We start from the raw sequence: 12,877 nt of genomic DNA, 5'->3' as shown, positions 1-12,877 counted from the left end.
AGATGTAGTGTGTGTATATATATATATGTATGTATGTATGTATATATACACATATATGTGTGTGTGTATATACATACATACATATATACACATACATACATATATATACACACATAATGGACTATAGTACTCAGCCATAAAAAAAGAATGAAATAATGCCATTTGCAGCAACATGGATGGACCCAGAGATTATCATACTAAGTGAAGAAAGCCTAACAGAGAAAGACAAATACCATATGATATCACAGATATGTGAAATCTAAAAAGTAAAAAGAAAGGGAGTACCTCTACATTTCTCTCATGAGTAAACTTTCAGTTATCCAGCAGTCAGGAATGAAAGTATTTGAGTTAGCATTAAAATGTGGATTTATTTTTCAAATAGAAGTCCCATGGAGGGCTTCCCTGGTGGCGCGGTGGTTGAGAGTCCGCCTGCTGACACAGGGAGCGCGGGTTCGTGCCCCGGTCCGGGAAGATCCCACGTGCCGCGGAGCGGCTGGGCCCGTGAGCCATGGCCGCTGGGCCTGCGCGTCTGGAGCCTGTGCTCCGCAACGGGAGAGGCCACAACAGGGAGAGGCCCGCATACCGCAAAAAAAAAAAAAAAAAAAAAAAGAAGTCCCATGGAACTTAAAAAGAATTTCATTTTTCTTTAAGAGTTTGAAATCTGCGCCCTATAACCAAGGTGTTATCACTGAGCATCAGCTGTCACTCGGGGCCAAATGCTGGAAGGCTGCCTGGATAACAGGGCGTAGAGACTGTGACTGAATCAGGCACGCTGTTCGGCCCTGCAGATGGAGAATACACTTGCATTTTAATACTAAGTGGTAAGAGCTTCTCTGTTGAATGTATCTCAGATCAGAGGGTCACAAACATTTTCTGTAATAGTCCAGGTAGCAAATATTTTTCAGTTTGTGAGAACATACACTCTCTGTTGCAACTATTCAACTCTGCTGGTGTAGGAAAAACACTCACAGACCACAAATGAACAAACAGGCATGGCTGGGTTCCCATGTCTTATTCCATTTGGGCTGCTGTAATAAAATAAACTGGGCAGCTTACAAGCAACAGAAATTCATTTCTCACAGTTCTGGAGGATGGGAAGTCCAAGATCAAGGTGCCGGTTGATTCAGTGTCCAGAGAGAGCCTGCATCATTGATTCATGGATGATGCCTTCTTGTTGTGTTCTCACATGTGGAAGGCGGGAGAAAGTTCTCTGGGGCCCCTGTTATAAGGGCACTAATCCCATTCAAGAGAGCTCCATCCTCATCACCTCATCAACTCCAAAGGCCCAACCTCCAAATACTATCACTTTGGGGGTTAGGATGTCAACATGCAAATTTTGGGGGGGGGGAACACAAACATTCGGTCCACAGCACCCAATAAAACTTTATTCAGGGATGCTTACTTTTCATATAATTTTCATGTGTCTTGAGATACCCTTCTTCTTTTGATTCTTTCTTCAAACATTTAAATATGCAAAAACCCGACTTCCCTGGTGTTGCAGTGGTTAAGAATCTGCCTGCCAATGCAGGGGACACGGGTTCGATCCCCGGTCCAGGAAGATCCCACATGGTGCGGAGCAACTAAGCCCGTGAGCCACAACTACTGAGCCTATGCTCTAGAGCCCGCAAGCCACAACTACTGAGCCCGCGTACCACAACTACTGAAGCCCACGTGCCTAGAGCCCGTGCTCCGCAACAAGAGAAGCCACCACAATGAAAAGCCCGCACACTGCAACGAAGAGTAGCTCCCGCTCCCGCAACTAGAGAAAGCCTGGGCACAGCAATGAAGACCCAATGCAGCCATCAATCAATCAATCAATAAAAATGTATAAAATAAATAAATAAAAATGTAAAAACCATTCTTAGCTTTCAGGCCATAGTTTGGCGATACTTAATTTGACGAAAAATTCTTAATGGATTCACGAATTGCTATTTCTGGCTGTGAAATACTTTGAAATTGCAATTACTTTGATATACCTCAAAAGTAGATAATTAAAGTGTTAAACAGGTTAGAAGTGATTATCATATGTGACTTATTCATAAATAGCAGATAATTAGTAAATAGTGAGTGCTATGTGCTTAAGATGTGTTTTTTTCTGATCTTATAATACACTCTTGAAACTTTTCATTTAACTACAATAATTTAATTTCTACCTAAATAATGATATTATTGATTACACATAATAGAAAACCCCTTATGTATTATGTAGGCTTCTACTGAGTTTAGTGAGTTAAAGAACATATGGTTTCTTTGAAATGTCCATCCAATCTTAAAGTTTTCAGAAAACATATTTTAATTCATTTGATCATTTTTGAATGACTATCCAAATGTTGGCTTTTCTCTGCACACATACAATCTGTTAGAGCCAGGAATTTGGCAGTTACATTTTTCACTGTAGATGCTAAGTTAGAAAGACCATTTAAGTGGGAAGAGATCAACGACACAGTGGGGATTCTCAATGACAAAAGTAATAATGCCATGGGGATTATTTCCAGAGAGGAAGTAGAGAATTGGATAACTGATATTTCAGAGGCTTTATAACAATGCACATTTCTTTGTTTTCACTGACTTCTATAGTGTATTAATTTCCTTTTGCTCCTGTAATAAATTACCACAAACTTAGGGGCTTAAAACAGCACAAATTTATTCCGCTATTGCTCTAGAGGTCAGAAGTCTGAAATCAGTTTCACTGGGCTAAAGTCAGGGTATCAGTAGGGCTGGTTATTTCTGGAGACTCTGAATGAAGAATCCAGTTCGGTGCCTTTTTCAGCTTCTCACGGCTGCGTCTGTTCCTTCACTTGTGGCCCCTTCCTCCACTTTCAAAGTGCATCCCTCCCATTTCTGCTTCCGTCATTACGTTGCCATCTCCTCTGATTCTGATTCCTCCTGCACCCCACTTATACAGACCGTTGTGATTACAGTGGGCCCACGAGGATAATCCAGGAGAATTTCCCCATCTCAAGATTCATAACTGAATCACATCTGCAAAGTCCCTCTACCATATAAGGTCATATTCACAGGGTCCAGGGATTAGGATGTGGAGATATTCCGGGGGGGCATTATTTAGTCTGCCATAGATATCAAAAAAAATTTTTTTATATGAACTTGTGTTGTTTGTGAGCTGTATACAAAGTAAACCCATGAGGGCAAGGATGCTGCTTCTCTAGACCTGTGCCATATTGTTATGACATATCTGTGTATGACTCTCTAGTGAAAGCATCACTGTATTAGGAATACAACCTTTTATACCCCAGCCTTATTTATCTATATTCAACTATATATATTCAAAAATGAAGAGTCAGGAAGGAGTAGAATTATAGCAGCAGGGTTGGAAGCTCTAGGATGGAGAAAATCCAACATAACTGCTCCCTCTCTAGGCAAGCGCTCAAAGCACCGTTCTTTCATTAAACATATATATACACAGATACGTAAAGGTAAATTCTGTGTGTAGAGTCATCTTTTTTTTTTTTTTTTTTTTTTGCGGTACGTGGGTCTCTCACTGCTGTGGCCTCTCCCATTGTGGAGCACAGGCTCCGGACGCGCAGGCCCAGCCGCTCCGCGGCACGTGGGATCCTCCAGGACCGGGGCACGAACCGGCGTCCCCTGCATCGGCAGGCGGACTCTCAACCACTGCGCCTCCAGGGAAGCCCCATCTTTTTTTTTTTATTGGAGTATAATTGCTTTACTTGTTGTGTTACAATGCTTTACAATGTTGTGTTAGTTTCTGCTGTACAATGAAGTTAATCAGCTATGCGTACACATCTATCCCCTCCCTCTTGGACCTCCCTCCCACCCCCTCCCCCCATTCCACCCATCTAGGTCATCACAGAGCACGGAGCTGAGCTTCCTATGTTTTATAACACGTTCCCACTGGCTATCTACCTTAACGCGTGGTAGTATGTATATGTCAATCCTCATCTCCCAGTTCGTCCCACCCTCCCTTCCCTCACTGTGTCCACATGTCTATTCTCTAAGTACCAGTGTTACATTGTAATATCTTAAACCGCCTTGAATCTTAGAACACCTAAAAGCTCCCCATCTGATTCAATCATTTAGCAAACATTCTGCTTAGATACCTAGCAAGTGCCAGGGACTGTGTGTGGTCATGAGGACTCAAAGATGAGGAAGTCTCAGTGAGGACCCAGGTAATAACTGAGACGCTGCAAGGCCGTGTCCTCACAGACCTCTAGTGCCGCTGCTGAATGGACAACATGCTTGAGAGAAACCAAATTACTGTTCAGCACATGGAGAAGGGGATTTCAGAGGAGAGATCCTGCTCACACAATGTGACAAGTGATGAGGGAGACCCAGGCACATCCAGGGAACGGCAAACGGTTTGGTGTGGGCGTGATGGAAGGTGTGCAGGGAACAGAGGCTGGGAGTGAGCTGGACAGCTAGGCAGGGACCAGCTCTGCAGAGATCTGTGTGCCGTGCCAACGAGCGTGGACAGCCTCACGATGAGTAGCTCTGAGATGTTCTCATGTGGGAAAGGGGTCTGTGCTTCTGAAAGACAACCCGAGCAGCAACCCAGGAGTCCTGGTGGAGGGAAGGAGAGAGGAAGACAGGCAGACGGCTGCAGGAATTGGCCAGAGAAGAGGGAAGAGTCTGCACCCAGACAGAGGTAACCAGAGAAGGAGAGGAGAAGGTAGGTTGGAGAAACGCTGATTTGACATCAACGTGACCTTGCAAGGGACCAGACGTGGCTGCCGGTGCGGCAGGGAGGTGAAACAAAAGAGTAAATGGGGGATAACCCTGGGGTTTCTACTTGGATGGTCTGGTACCCTTAACCAAGAGAGGAAACACAGAAATGAACAGGGGTAGGGGTTGAAGTGAAGCGAGTCAGTGGGTCCGTTTCAAGCATGTGAATCCGAGTTTCCTGGAGGACATCCAAAGATGGAGGTCTAATAGACAGTCAGGAACACAGATCAGAGAGCAGACCTGGTTGCACGGGGTGGCTGTGGGAGTGTGAGAAGCAGGTGGATGTCCCAGCAACTGCATGTAAAGGAAGTCAGGAGCTGGGCATGGGGCAGAGCCCATATGACAGGAGACGAGGACCCCAGGGACACTGAGTCACAGAGCTGAGGGAGGCGGGCCTTCCTTTCTAGAGAAAGGAAACCCTCCGACGCTGCAGACATGTCCGAGGGGATGAGGTGGTCACCTGATTCCACGATCAGGCAGCTGCTGCTTAACTTCATGACTGTGGTTTCAGGAGAGCAGAAGGCAGAAGCAGGACTGCAGTGGGTCGAGAAGTGGAAGCAGCACATGGAGAACAGTCCTTCAGGAGATCTGGGCTGGGGCTTCCCTGGTGGCGCAGTGGTTGAGAGTCCGCCTGCCGATGCAGGGGACACGGGTTCGTGCCCCGGTCCAGGAAGATCCCACATGCCGCAGAGCGGCTGGGCCCGTGAGCCATGGCCGCTGAGCCTGTGCGTCCGGAGCCTGTGCTCCGCAACGGGAGAGCCCACAACAGTGAGAGGCCCACGTACCGCAAAAAAAAAAAAGAGATCTGGGCTAACGGGAATCTGGGCAAGTGGTTTAGAGGTCACAGGTCGAGAAACCCTTCTGCAGAGGAGGGGAGACCTTTGTTCCCTGAATAAACTCTTTGGGTGTACCATGTACCAGGCACTGAACTGAGCTTCTTACAAATATTAACTCATTTATTCCCTGGGGTGCTTAATTTGATGTGTCAACTTGGCTAGGTCACAGTACCCAGATATTTGATCACACACGCCTGGAGGTTGCTGTGAAGGTATTTTTAAGATGAGATTAACAATTAAATCAGTAGACTGAGTAAAGCAGATTACGCTTCCTGTAGGTGGGCCTCATCTAATCAGCTGAAGGCCTCAAGAAAAGGCTGACCTCCCCCAAGGAAGAGGAAATTCTGCCAGCACATGGCCCTTTGGATTCAAACTGCAATATCAACTCTTCTCTGGGTCTCCAGTCTGCTGGGCCACTGCAGATTTTGAACTTGACAGCCTCTTCAAGTGCATAAGCCAATACTGTAAAATAAATCTCTTTCTCTTTCTCACACACACATACATACATACATACACACACACACACACACACACGCACACATCCTACTGGTTCTGTCTCTCTGGAGAACTCTGACTAATAAACACACTCTTCATAACAGCACTAGGTATTGATACTATTATAATCCCCATCTCACAGTTGAGCAAACTATGGCACAGAGAGGTTAAGCAACTTGGCCAGGGCGACACAGCTGATGGCCAGCAGAGCTGGAATTCCAATCCACTGTGCCTCAGTGTTGCTGCTCTCAACCACACGCTCTACTTCAGAGCACTGCCCTGGCATGTGGGGGCCCAACCTGGATGGACAACGGTGAGCGGGAGACTGTACAAGGGACGGAGAGCCTCGATCAATGTGCGTCTTGTACAAGTGAGGAAACAGGACAGGTGATTCGCCCAAGGTAGGCCTTAGAGTTTTCCAAGTGGCGGATCCAGGGTCTCAGGAGGTCAAGTGCAAGCTTTCCCCCTCCTTCCTACTTTCTTTCCCTGCTTTGTTATCCACGTCCTTTCCTCCCTTCAGAATTCCCGTCTTCCCCAGGGGTTCCCTCAAGTCCCTTTCTCCCGGGAGCCCAGGGCTCCTTACATCCTGATCAGGACCATGTGCCTCAAGAAGTCACCAAGCCGTGGAGAACACACGCCAATGACAAAGTGCCCACATGACCCAGTGCCGCGTGTCCACACGGCAGCATGATCCTTCTAACAACATCAAGTTCGGTGCATCTGGTAAAGCCAATGAATTCCACACAAATAATTATGCGGTCTGTTAGTAACTGGAAAACTTTAACAAAACAAACCCCAGGGCTTCCCTGGTGGTGCAGTGGTTGAGAGTCCGCCTGCCGATGCAGGGGATGCAGGTTCGTGCCCCGGTCTGGGAAGATCCCACATGCCGCGGAGTGGCTGGGCCCGTGAGCCATGGCCGCTGGGCCTGCGCATCCGGAGCCTGTGCTCCGCAACGGGAGAGGCCACAACAGTGAGAGGCCCGCGTATCACCAAAAAAAAAACCAAACAAACCCCAACTCCCCCCAAACTCCAGAAAGCCCAACAAGCATTTATATCCAAATATAAATTCCTAGAACTAGAATCTGACTACTCAAGGAATTAGGTGTCTTTGAAAATACATTTGATACCAAAAATCCCCCAAGAATTTTTATGCATATCCTAACAGTTTAAAACTCTGAATGGGGTTATTGGAAAACCAGTCTTTTCAAGTTTGACTTTCAAGTTTGGGATTCAGAAACAACAGGGCATAGGGACCAGTGTGCTGTCCAAACCCGAAACACAAGCATGTTCTTCTTCCCTCATTCTTACTACGAATGTCAACTGTAAAACCTCCTGGAGGAAAATTTGGAAATATGTATTAAAAGCTTTAGAATTTTGTACTTTTTGAAGTCAGCAATTCCACTTCTTCTAAAATTTTATCCTAAGGAAACAATCATGGCCAGGTATAAAGATTTTGCTACAAAGGTATTTATCACAACGTTGGTAACAAGAGTAATTTTTTTTCTAACTTAGGGGATTGAGCAACTGAATTATGACATAAACGTATAAGGGAATACCATGCAATCTTAATATTGACATTGCAGAATAACAGCTGCTATGGAATAATAATGCTAGGGAAAGAGGTTCATGACATACAAATGGTTTTTAAAGGCAAGTTATAAAACAGTACATAGCGTATAATCCCCTCTCTGTTAAATGTGTATTTTTGGAAGGCAGTCCCTAAGAGGGCCCAATGACCCCCCACTCCTGGTGTTCAGACACCTGTGTGGTCCACCCCATACTGTACCAGCATCGGGCTCTGCGATCACTAGCATATGGAAAGAAAGGAGCGGAGGCCACTTTGACCTTAGGTGATAAAAGACGGTAACTTCCATTTTGCCCATGTGTGCTTTTGTACTTTTTGTTTATTTGTAAATTTCTCTTGGGTCACTTGCTCTACTGGAAGCAAGCTGTCACGCTGCAAGTGGCCCTGTCGGGACGCCCACGTGGCAAGGCACTGAAGCCTCTGGCTATCAGCCAGTGAGGAGCTGGGGCCTCAAAGCGTGCGTGCAGCCCCTGTTGAACCCTGAGATGAGCTGGTTGACAGTCTGACTGCACCTTTCTAGAGACCCTGACCCAGAGCCACCCAGCTAGGCTGTGCCCAGGTTCCTGACTCTCCAAAACTGTGAGACAACAGATGTTCACTGTTGTTTAAAGTTACGAGTTTTAGGGCCATCTGTTACGCAGCAAAAGATAACTAACACATACATCCATAGTGCAATGGCTGGAAGGAAATATAGGCTCACTTTGGAGATACTGTGGGTTCGGTTCCAGACCTGCTGCAATATATCAAACATTGCAATAAAGCAAGTCACGTGAATTTTTCATTTCCCAGTGCATTAAAAATTATGTTACACTATACTGTAGTCAATTAAGTATGCAATAGCATTATGCCTAAAAAACCAATGTACATTTTTTTTTTTTTTTTTTTTCTTTTTGCGGTATGCGGGCCTCTCACTGCTGTGGCCTCCCCCGTTGCGGAGCACAGGCTCCGGATGCGCAGGCCCAGCAGCCATGGCTCACGGGCCCAGCCACTCCGCGGCATATGGGATCCTCCCAGACCGGGGCACGAACCCGTATCCCCTGCATCGGCAGGCGGACTCTCAACCACTGCGCCACCAGGGAGGCCCCCAATGTACATATTTAACTAAAAAATACTTTACTGCTAAAAAATGCTCACCATCATCTGACAACACAGGGTTGCCACAAATGTTCATTTGTATAAAATGCAGTATCTGCAAAGTGCAATAAAGCAAAGTGCAACAGAACGCAGTCTGCCTGTAATCCAAAATACTGTTAGTGGGTTTCTCTACATGTGGGATCATAGGTAATTTTTATTTTATTTTTTTTGTACAATATTGGCAATGTTTTTTTCTTTTTTCAGAACACAGGACCAAGAGAGATCATGTGACCACCTAAAGACTAAAAGGATAAAGGTTAGGAGAGCCAATTTAGTTCTAATAACCTTTAAAGATTCTTTTCAAGCAAATTAGCTTAAATGTGGAAAAAACCCCAACTCCAAAGAGCGTGTAAGACTTACCCACTAGAAACCATGCAATGCACCATGAGCAGTAGCATTCAATAATTTCAATGAAAAGGAACTTGCCCAGGCTTCTTAAAAGGGAAATCAGATGGTAATGAAGTTATCTGTTAGCCGATCGCTGGCACGGGAGCTTGCTTACCTAGCTTCTGATCAAACCGCCACGCTGTGACATAGGCATTGTGCCTCAGACTGCTCTGTGTGGCCAGGGGCACGGTGACATAAATGGGGCCATCCACCAGCACCGGCGTTCCATCATTGCTGAGCAAGTGGACGCTGACGGCTGTGACGGGGGTCAGGTCGTACCTGGTGCCGTTTCCTGGAAGCAAGAGACATTCTCCATCACATGCACACACAGGACTGACATGGGGCTGCAGAAACTATTCACAGAGAAATATCATAGCTACCATCTACTGAGGACTGGGCCTCCTATAAGCCGGGGACTCTATTCAGCATCTTACACACATAATCCTCACCACGACATTCTAACGTAGGTAAAATTCCCATCTTACACATAAACAAACTGAGGCTCAGAGAGGGTAGTAATAAGAGCTGGTCTTCGGATATAGGCTAGTTTGAATCTGCAAACCTGATCCAAGCTTGGGTTTGCAGATTCTAACCACTGTGCTGTGCTTTCAAAAAGGGCCTCAAGGGACTTCCCTGGTGGTCCAGTGGTTAAGACTCTGAACTCCCAATGCAGGAGAAGCAGGTTCGATTCCTGGCCGGGGAACTAAGATCCCACATGCTGCGTCCCTCCCCACAAAAACAAGGGCCTCAAAAGAGAAGAGATTGTCTATAATGGGAGAGGAGGTGTGTGTGGAAATCCCTGAAATCAACTTCTATACAAAGTGAGCACTGCACACATGTTAATTACTCGGCAGGTCACCATAATGGAACCAAATGATTTAAATCAGAGACTGCTGAAAAAAAAAGGAGTGAATTTCTTCAAGGAGTACTTCAAAATATTAACTTACCGCTTCTAAAAGTACACTATTGAAAACTTGGACTTGAAATATTTATGAGTTATTTTGGTTGCCATTGTTATTTTGATCTGTTTAAAAGGAATTTAATATAACAATTATTTTGCATTAGAGGCCTTTTATCCAAGCCAATGCTTTAATGACTGTCTACAGATAAACTGGGGAATGCTTATGAGAGCAATATTATATTTATACAGTTAAGTGGTCCATTTGAGAAGAATTTTTCTCCAGTGGAATATAATATATCATACAAAATGTATTCAGTCATAATTTAAAATCTTCCCTTGAACACGATGAAAACACACTGATGGAAAAATTTAAGCTACATTAGAACACCATTTATAGGATTTCTTAGTAAGCTACTTATATACTTACCTACCTATCGACTAACTACCCAAGCTAATGCAAACCTCCAATGAGGACTAAATTTAAACATTTCAAACAAATCTGGTGAATTTTAGAGGCTGAACAACCAATGAGAGATAAACCCTTTGTAGAGCAATCTCTATACGGCTAATGTTAGCACTATCTTTTATGATTCATACCCATCTCTGTTTTCCAGTGAAGGGAAAGGCATGGAAATGAGGATTTCATCAAAAGGTCCACGTTGGAAGCATAGATTCAAGTTCTGAAATCTTTTTATCCTGGCTAGGGTGAAGAAAAACCAAAACCCAGAATTTACCATCTTTCTGGTCAAACTATCTTGTGGATGGAGGACCTAAATGTGTCCGTTGCCCAAAAGCAACACAGAAGCAAAGCCAGGTCTCCAATGAACCTCTCTAGGCTCTGTTAGACTCTCTAAATGAGACAGGACTTAAAACAAAGAGAGATTAAGTAACTTACTAGACTTTACATGAACAATTTAAAGATCATGTTTTCAATCAGGAAGCACTGCTTCTTTCATCAAACCCGAGGCAGGAAGTCTGCCCGGGGAAGCAGCAGGTAGGGCAGAAAGCTGCTCCAGACTCATCATCCTTTCGCCCCACTTAACACTGCCTCTTGATTCCCAGAAATGGCATCCCCATTGTCCCCACTCATCCCCTTTTGAGACTTCATTCCTATAATCTTGCACATCCCTGGCCCAGGAAGCCAGGGTCCCAGTACCAGATCTGCCACCAACTACTTACGTGGCCTCTGGTGAGTTACTTCCCTGTTCCGGAGTCCCTTTTTCTTACCTGCAAAACTAACGAGGTTGGACTAGATGCTTTCCTGTGAGGCTACAGAAAGGAAGGAACTCGACTATAAACATTCAGAAGTAAGAACAGCACTGCAGAAAGGGGCATATTCTTTTAAAGCAACATGGCCTAGGTGCATGTGCTTTAATGTTCTTTAAAATGTTCTCTGTTAGAAGACATCACAGGCAATTATACCTGCTTTCCTGAGGCCTCTTTCCTCTCTCAGTGCTTCCAGTCCATGCCTTCCAAATGACAGTCTACCCTCCCACTTTCTTTATTCTGGACATACCTTGAAGGGTTGCATTGTTTTCCTTCCAGCCCTCCTTATTAGAGGGCAACACAACACTGAGTTCTCTATATAAGGAGTCTCTCCTTCCTGTTCATCTTGATGTTACCTGACTCCCATCATGTCCGAAGAAAGACAGGTGTCTGTCAGGCAAAAGCAGCAACCCTGGACCAAGCTAGGAGGCCACCAATTCATCACTTAGAACAAGAGGGGTTTTGCTCGGATAGCATCTCCGGTTCTGTTTGGCTTTGGACATTAGTCATGCTACCGACTCTGTTGTCTTGGACCTACCAGCAGAAGTAATGTCTTGAAAACCCCTCGGGAGCGTCACGGAACAGGTCTGTGCTTTCTTGGCAACCACAGGGGAGAGCATGAGGATGCACGGGAACGAGCAAGTGAGGAAGGGACTGAAACCTCCATGTGGCTGCGTTTCTCTGTCTACAACTCTGGATCCCTCCAAGGGGGGAAAATAAACAACCCCCCTTAGGACACGGCAGGGAAACCAGCCTCTTTCCAACCGCATTTGTGGCCCCTGTTTATTTTGCTGAATTCTAGTGATAACCTGTCACCTCACACGGGTTTGTGTGGTCCAGGCTCTCACACTAAGCTGAAATCTGTTAGATGTGGTTTATGAAACGGGAGGCCAACGTGGGGCAGAAGAGAATCCCTAGTTGATGGGCTGCTGGGGTGCTAGGCAGACACCACGCTACCCTTCCCTGGCAGGAGGTCTGATTCTTCCTAGGTCAACTGGCCAGTTATTTCAGTGGAAAACAAATTGAATATAACCTTCCAAAGACCTTCTCTCTTCCCTCTGAAATAAGAGAGTGATTTTAAAATAAACTCCTCTAAAATCAATAGTCCTATGTCTTCTCCACCTTACCATCGTCTCAGATTTCATAATTTATTCAAGAGCTCTTGGAATTGGGGCACAGAGAAAAACTGAATGAGCTCCAAGGAACGAGGTTGTTCTTCCAACTCGGGGTTTTATGATGAAGGCTGAATGGAGGTTTCATGATGGCCTCGGGTCATCCTGTTTCCAGAAACACTACTTTGCTCCCAGGCCTGTCCATTTAAATGAAAAGTCAACTTTTTTCTTCCCAATAATATGCACTTAAGATGACCACCATGCCACTTTTCTGGTGGTCAGTGACTGACATATTCATTGCATCATCATCACGCAAAAATTCAAGGAAGAAACGTTTCTCTAAACGGGTATCGCAGAGGGAAGAAAAGCAGGTTACAAATCACCACGTGAGCTTGATCTGTAACCAGACATTTATTAACACTCTACAAAACGGATCAGATGTGGCAGGTATAAAAAGCTTTTG

The 12,877-nt window shown here is 45.2% G+C and overlaps 1 protein-coding gene across 1 annotated transcript in view; it reads right to left on the bottom strand.

Annotated features, from left to right (window-relative positions):
• The window catches only part of FAM171A1 (family with sequence similarity 171 member A1), a 129,027-nt gene that overhangs the window by 20,672 nt on the left and 95,478 nt on the right, over positions 1–12,877 (bottom strand). The window contains exon 5 of the mRNA XM_082618463.1: positions 9,251–9,427. Within this exon, the coding sequence (XP_082474589.1) occupies positions 9,251–9,427 (177 nt within the window). The remainder of the gene's footprint in view (positions 1–9,250; positions 9,428–12,877) is intronic.

The sequence above is a fragment of the Mesoplodon mirus genome, assembly GCF_964341445.2.
Source record: "Mesoplodon mirus genome assembly, chromosome: 4".
Taxonomy (NCBI): domain Eukaryota; kingdom Metazoa; phylum Chordata; class Mammalia; order Artiodactyla; family Ziphiidae; genus Mesoplodon; species Mesoplodon mirus.
This window is presented reverse-complemented; position numbering and strand designations above follow the sequence as displayed.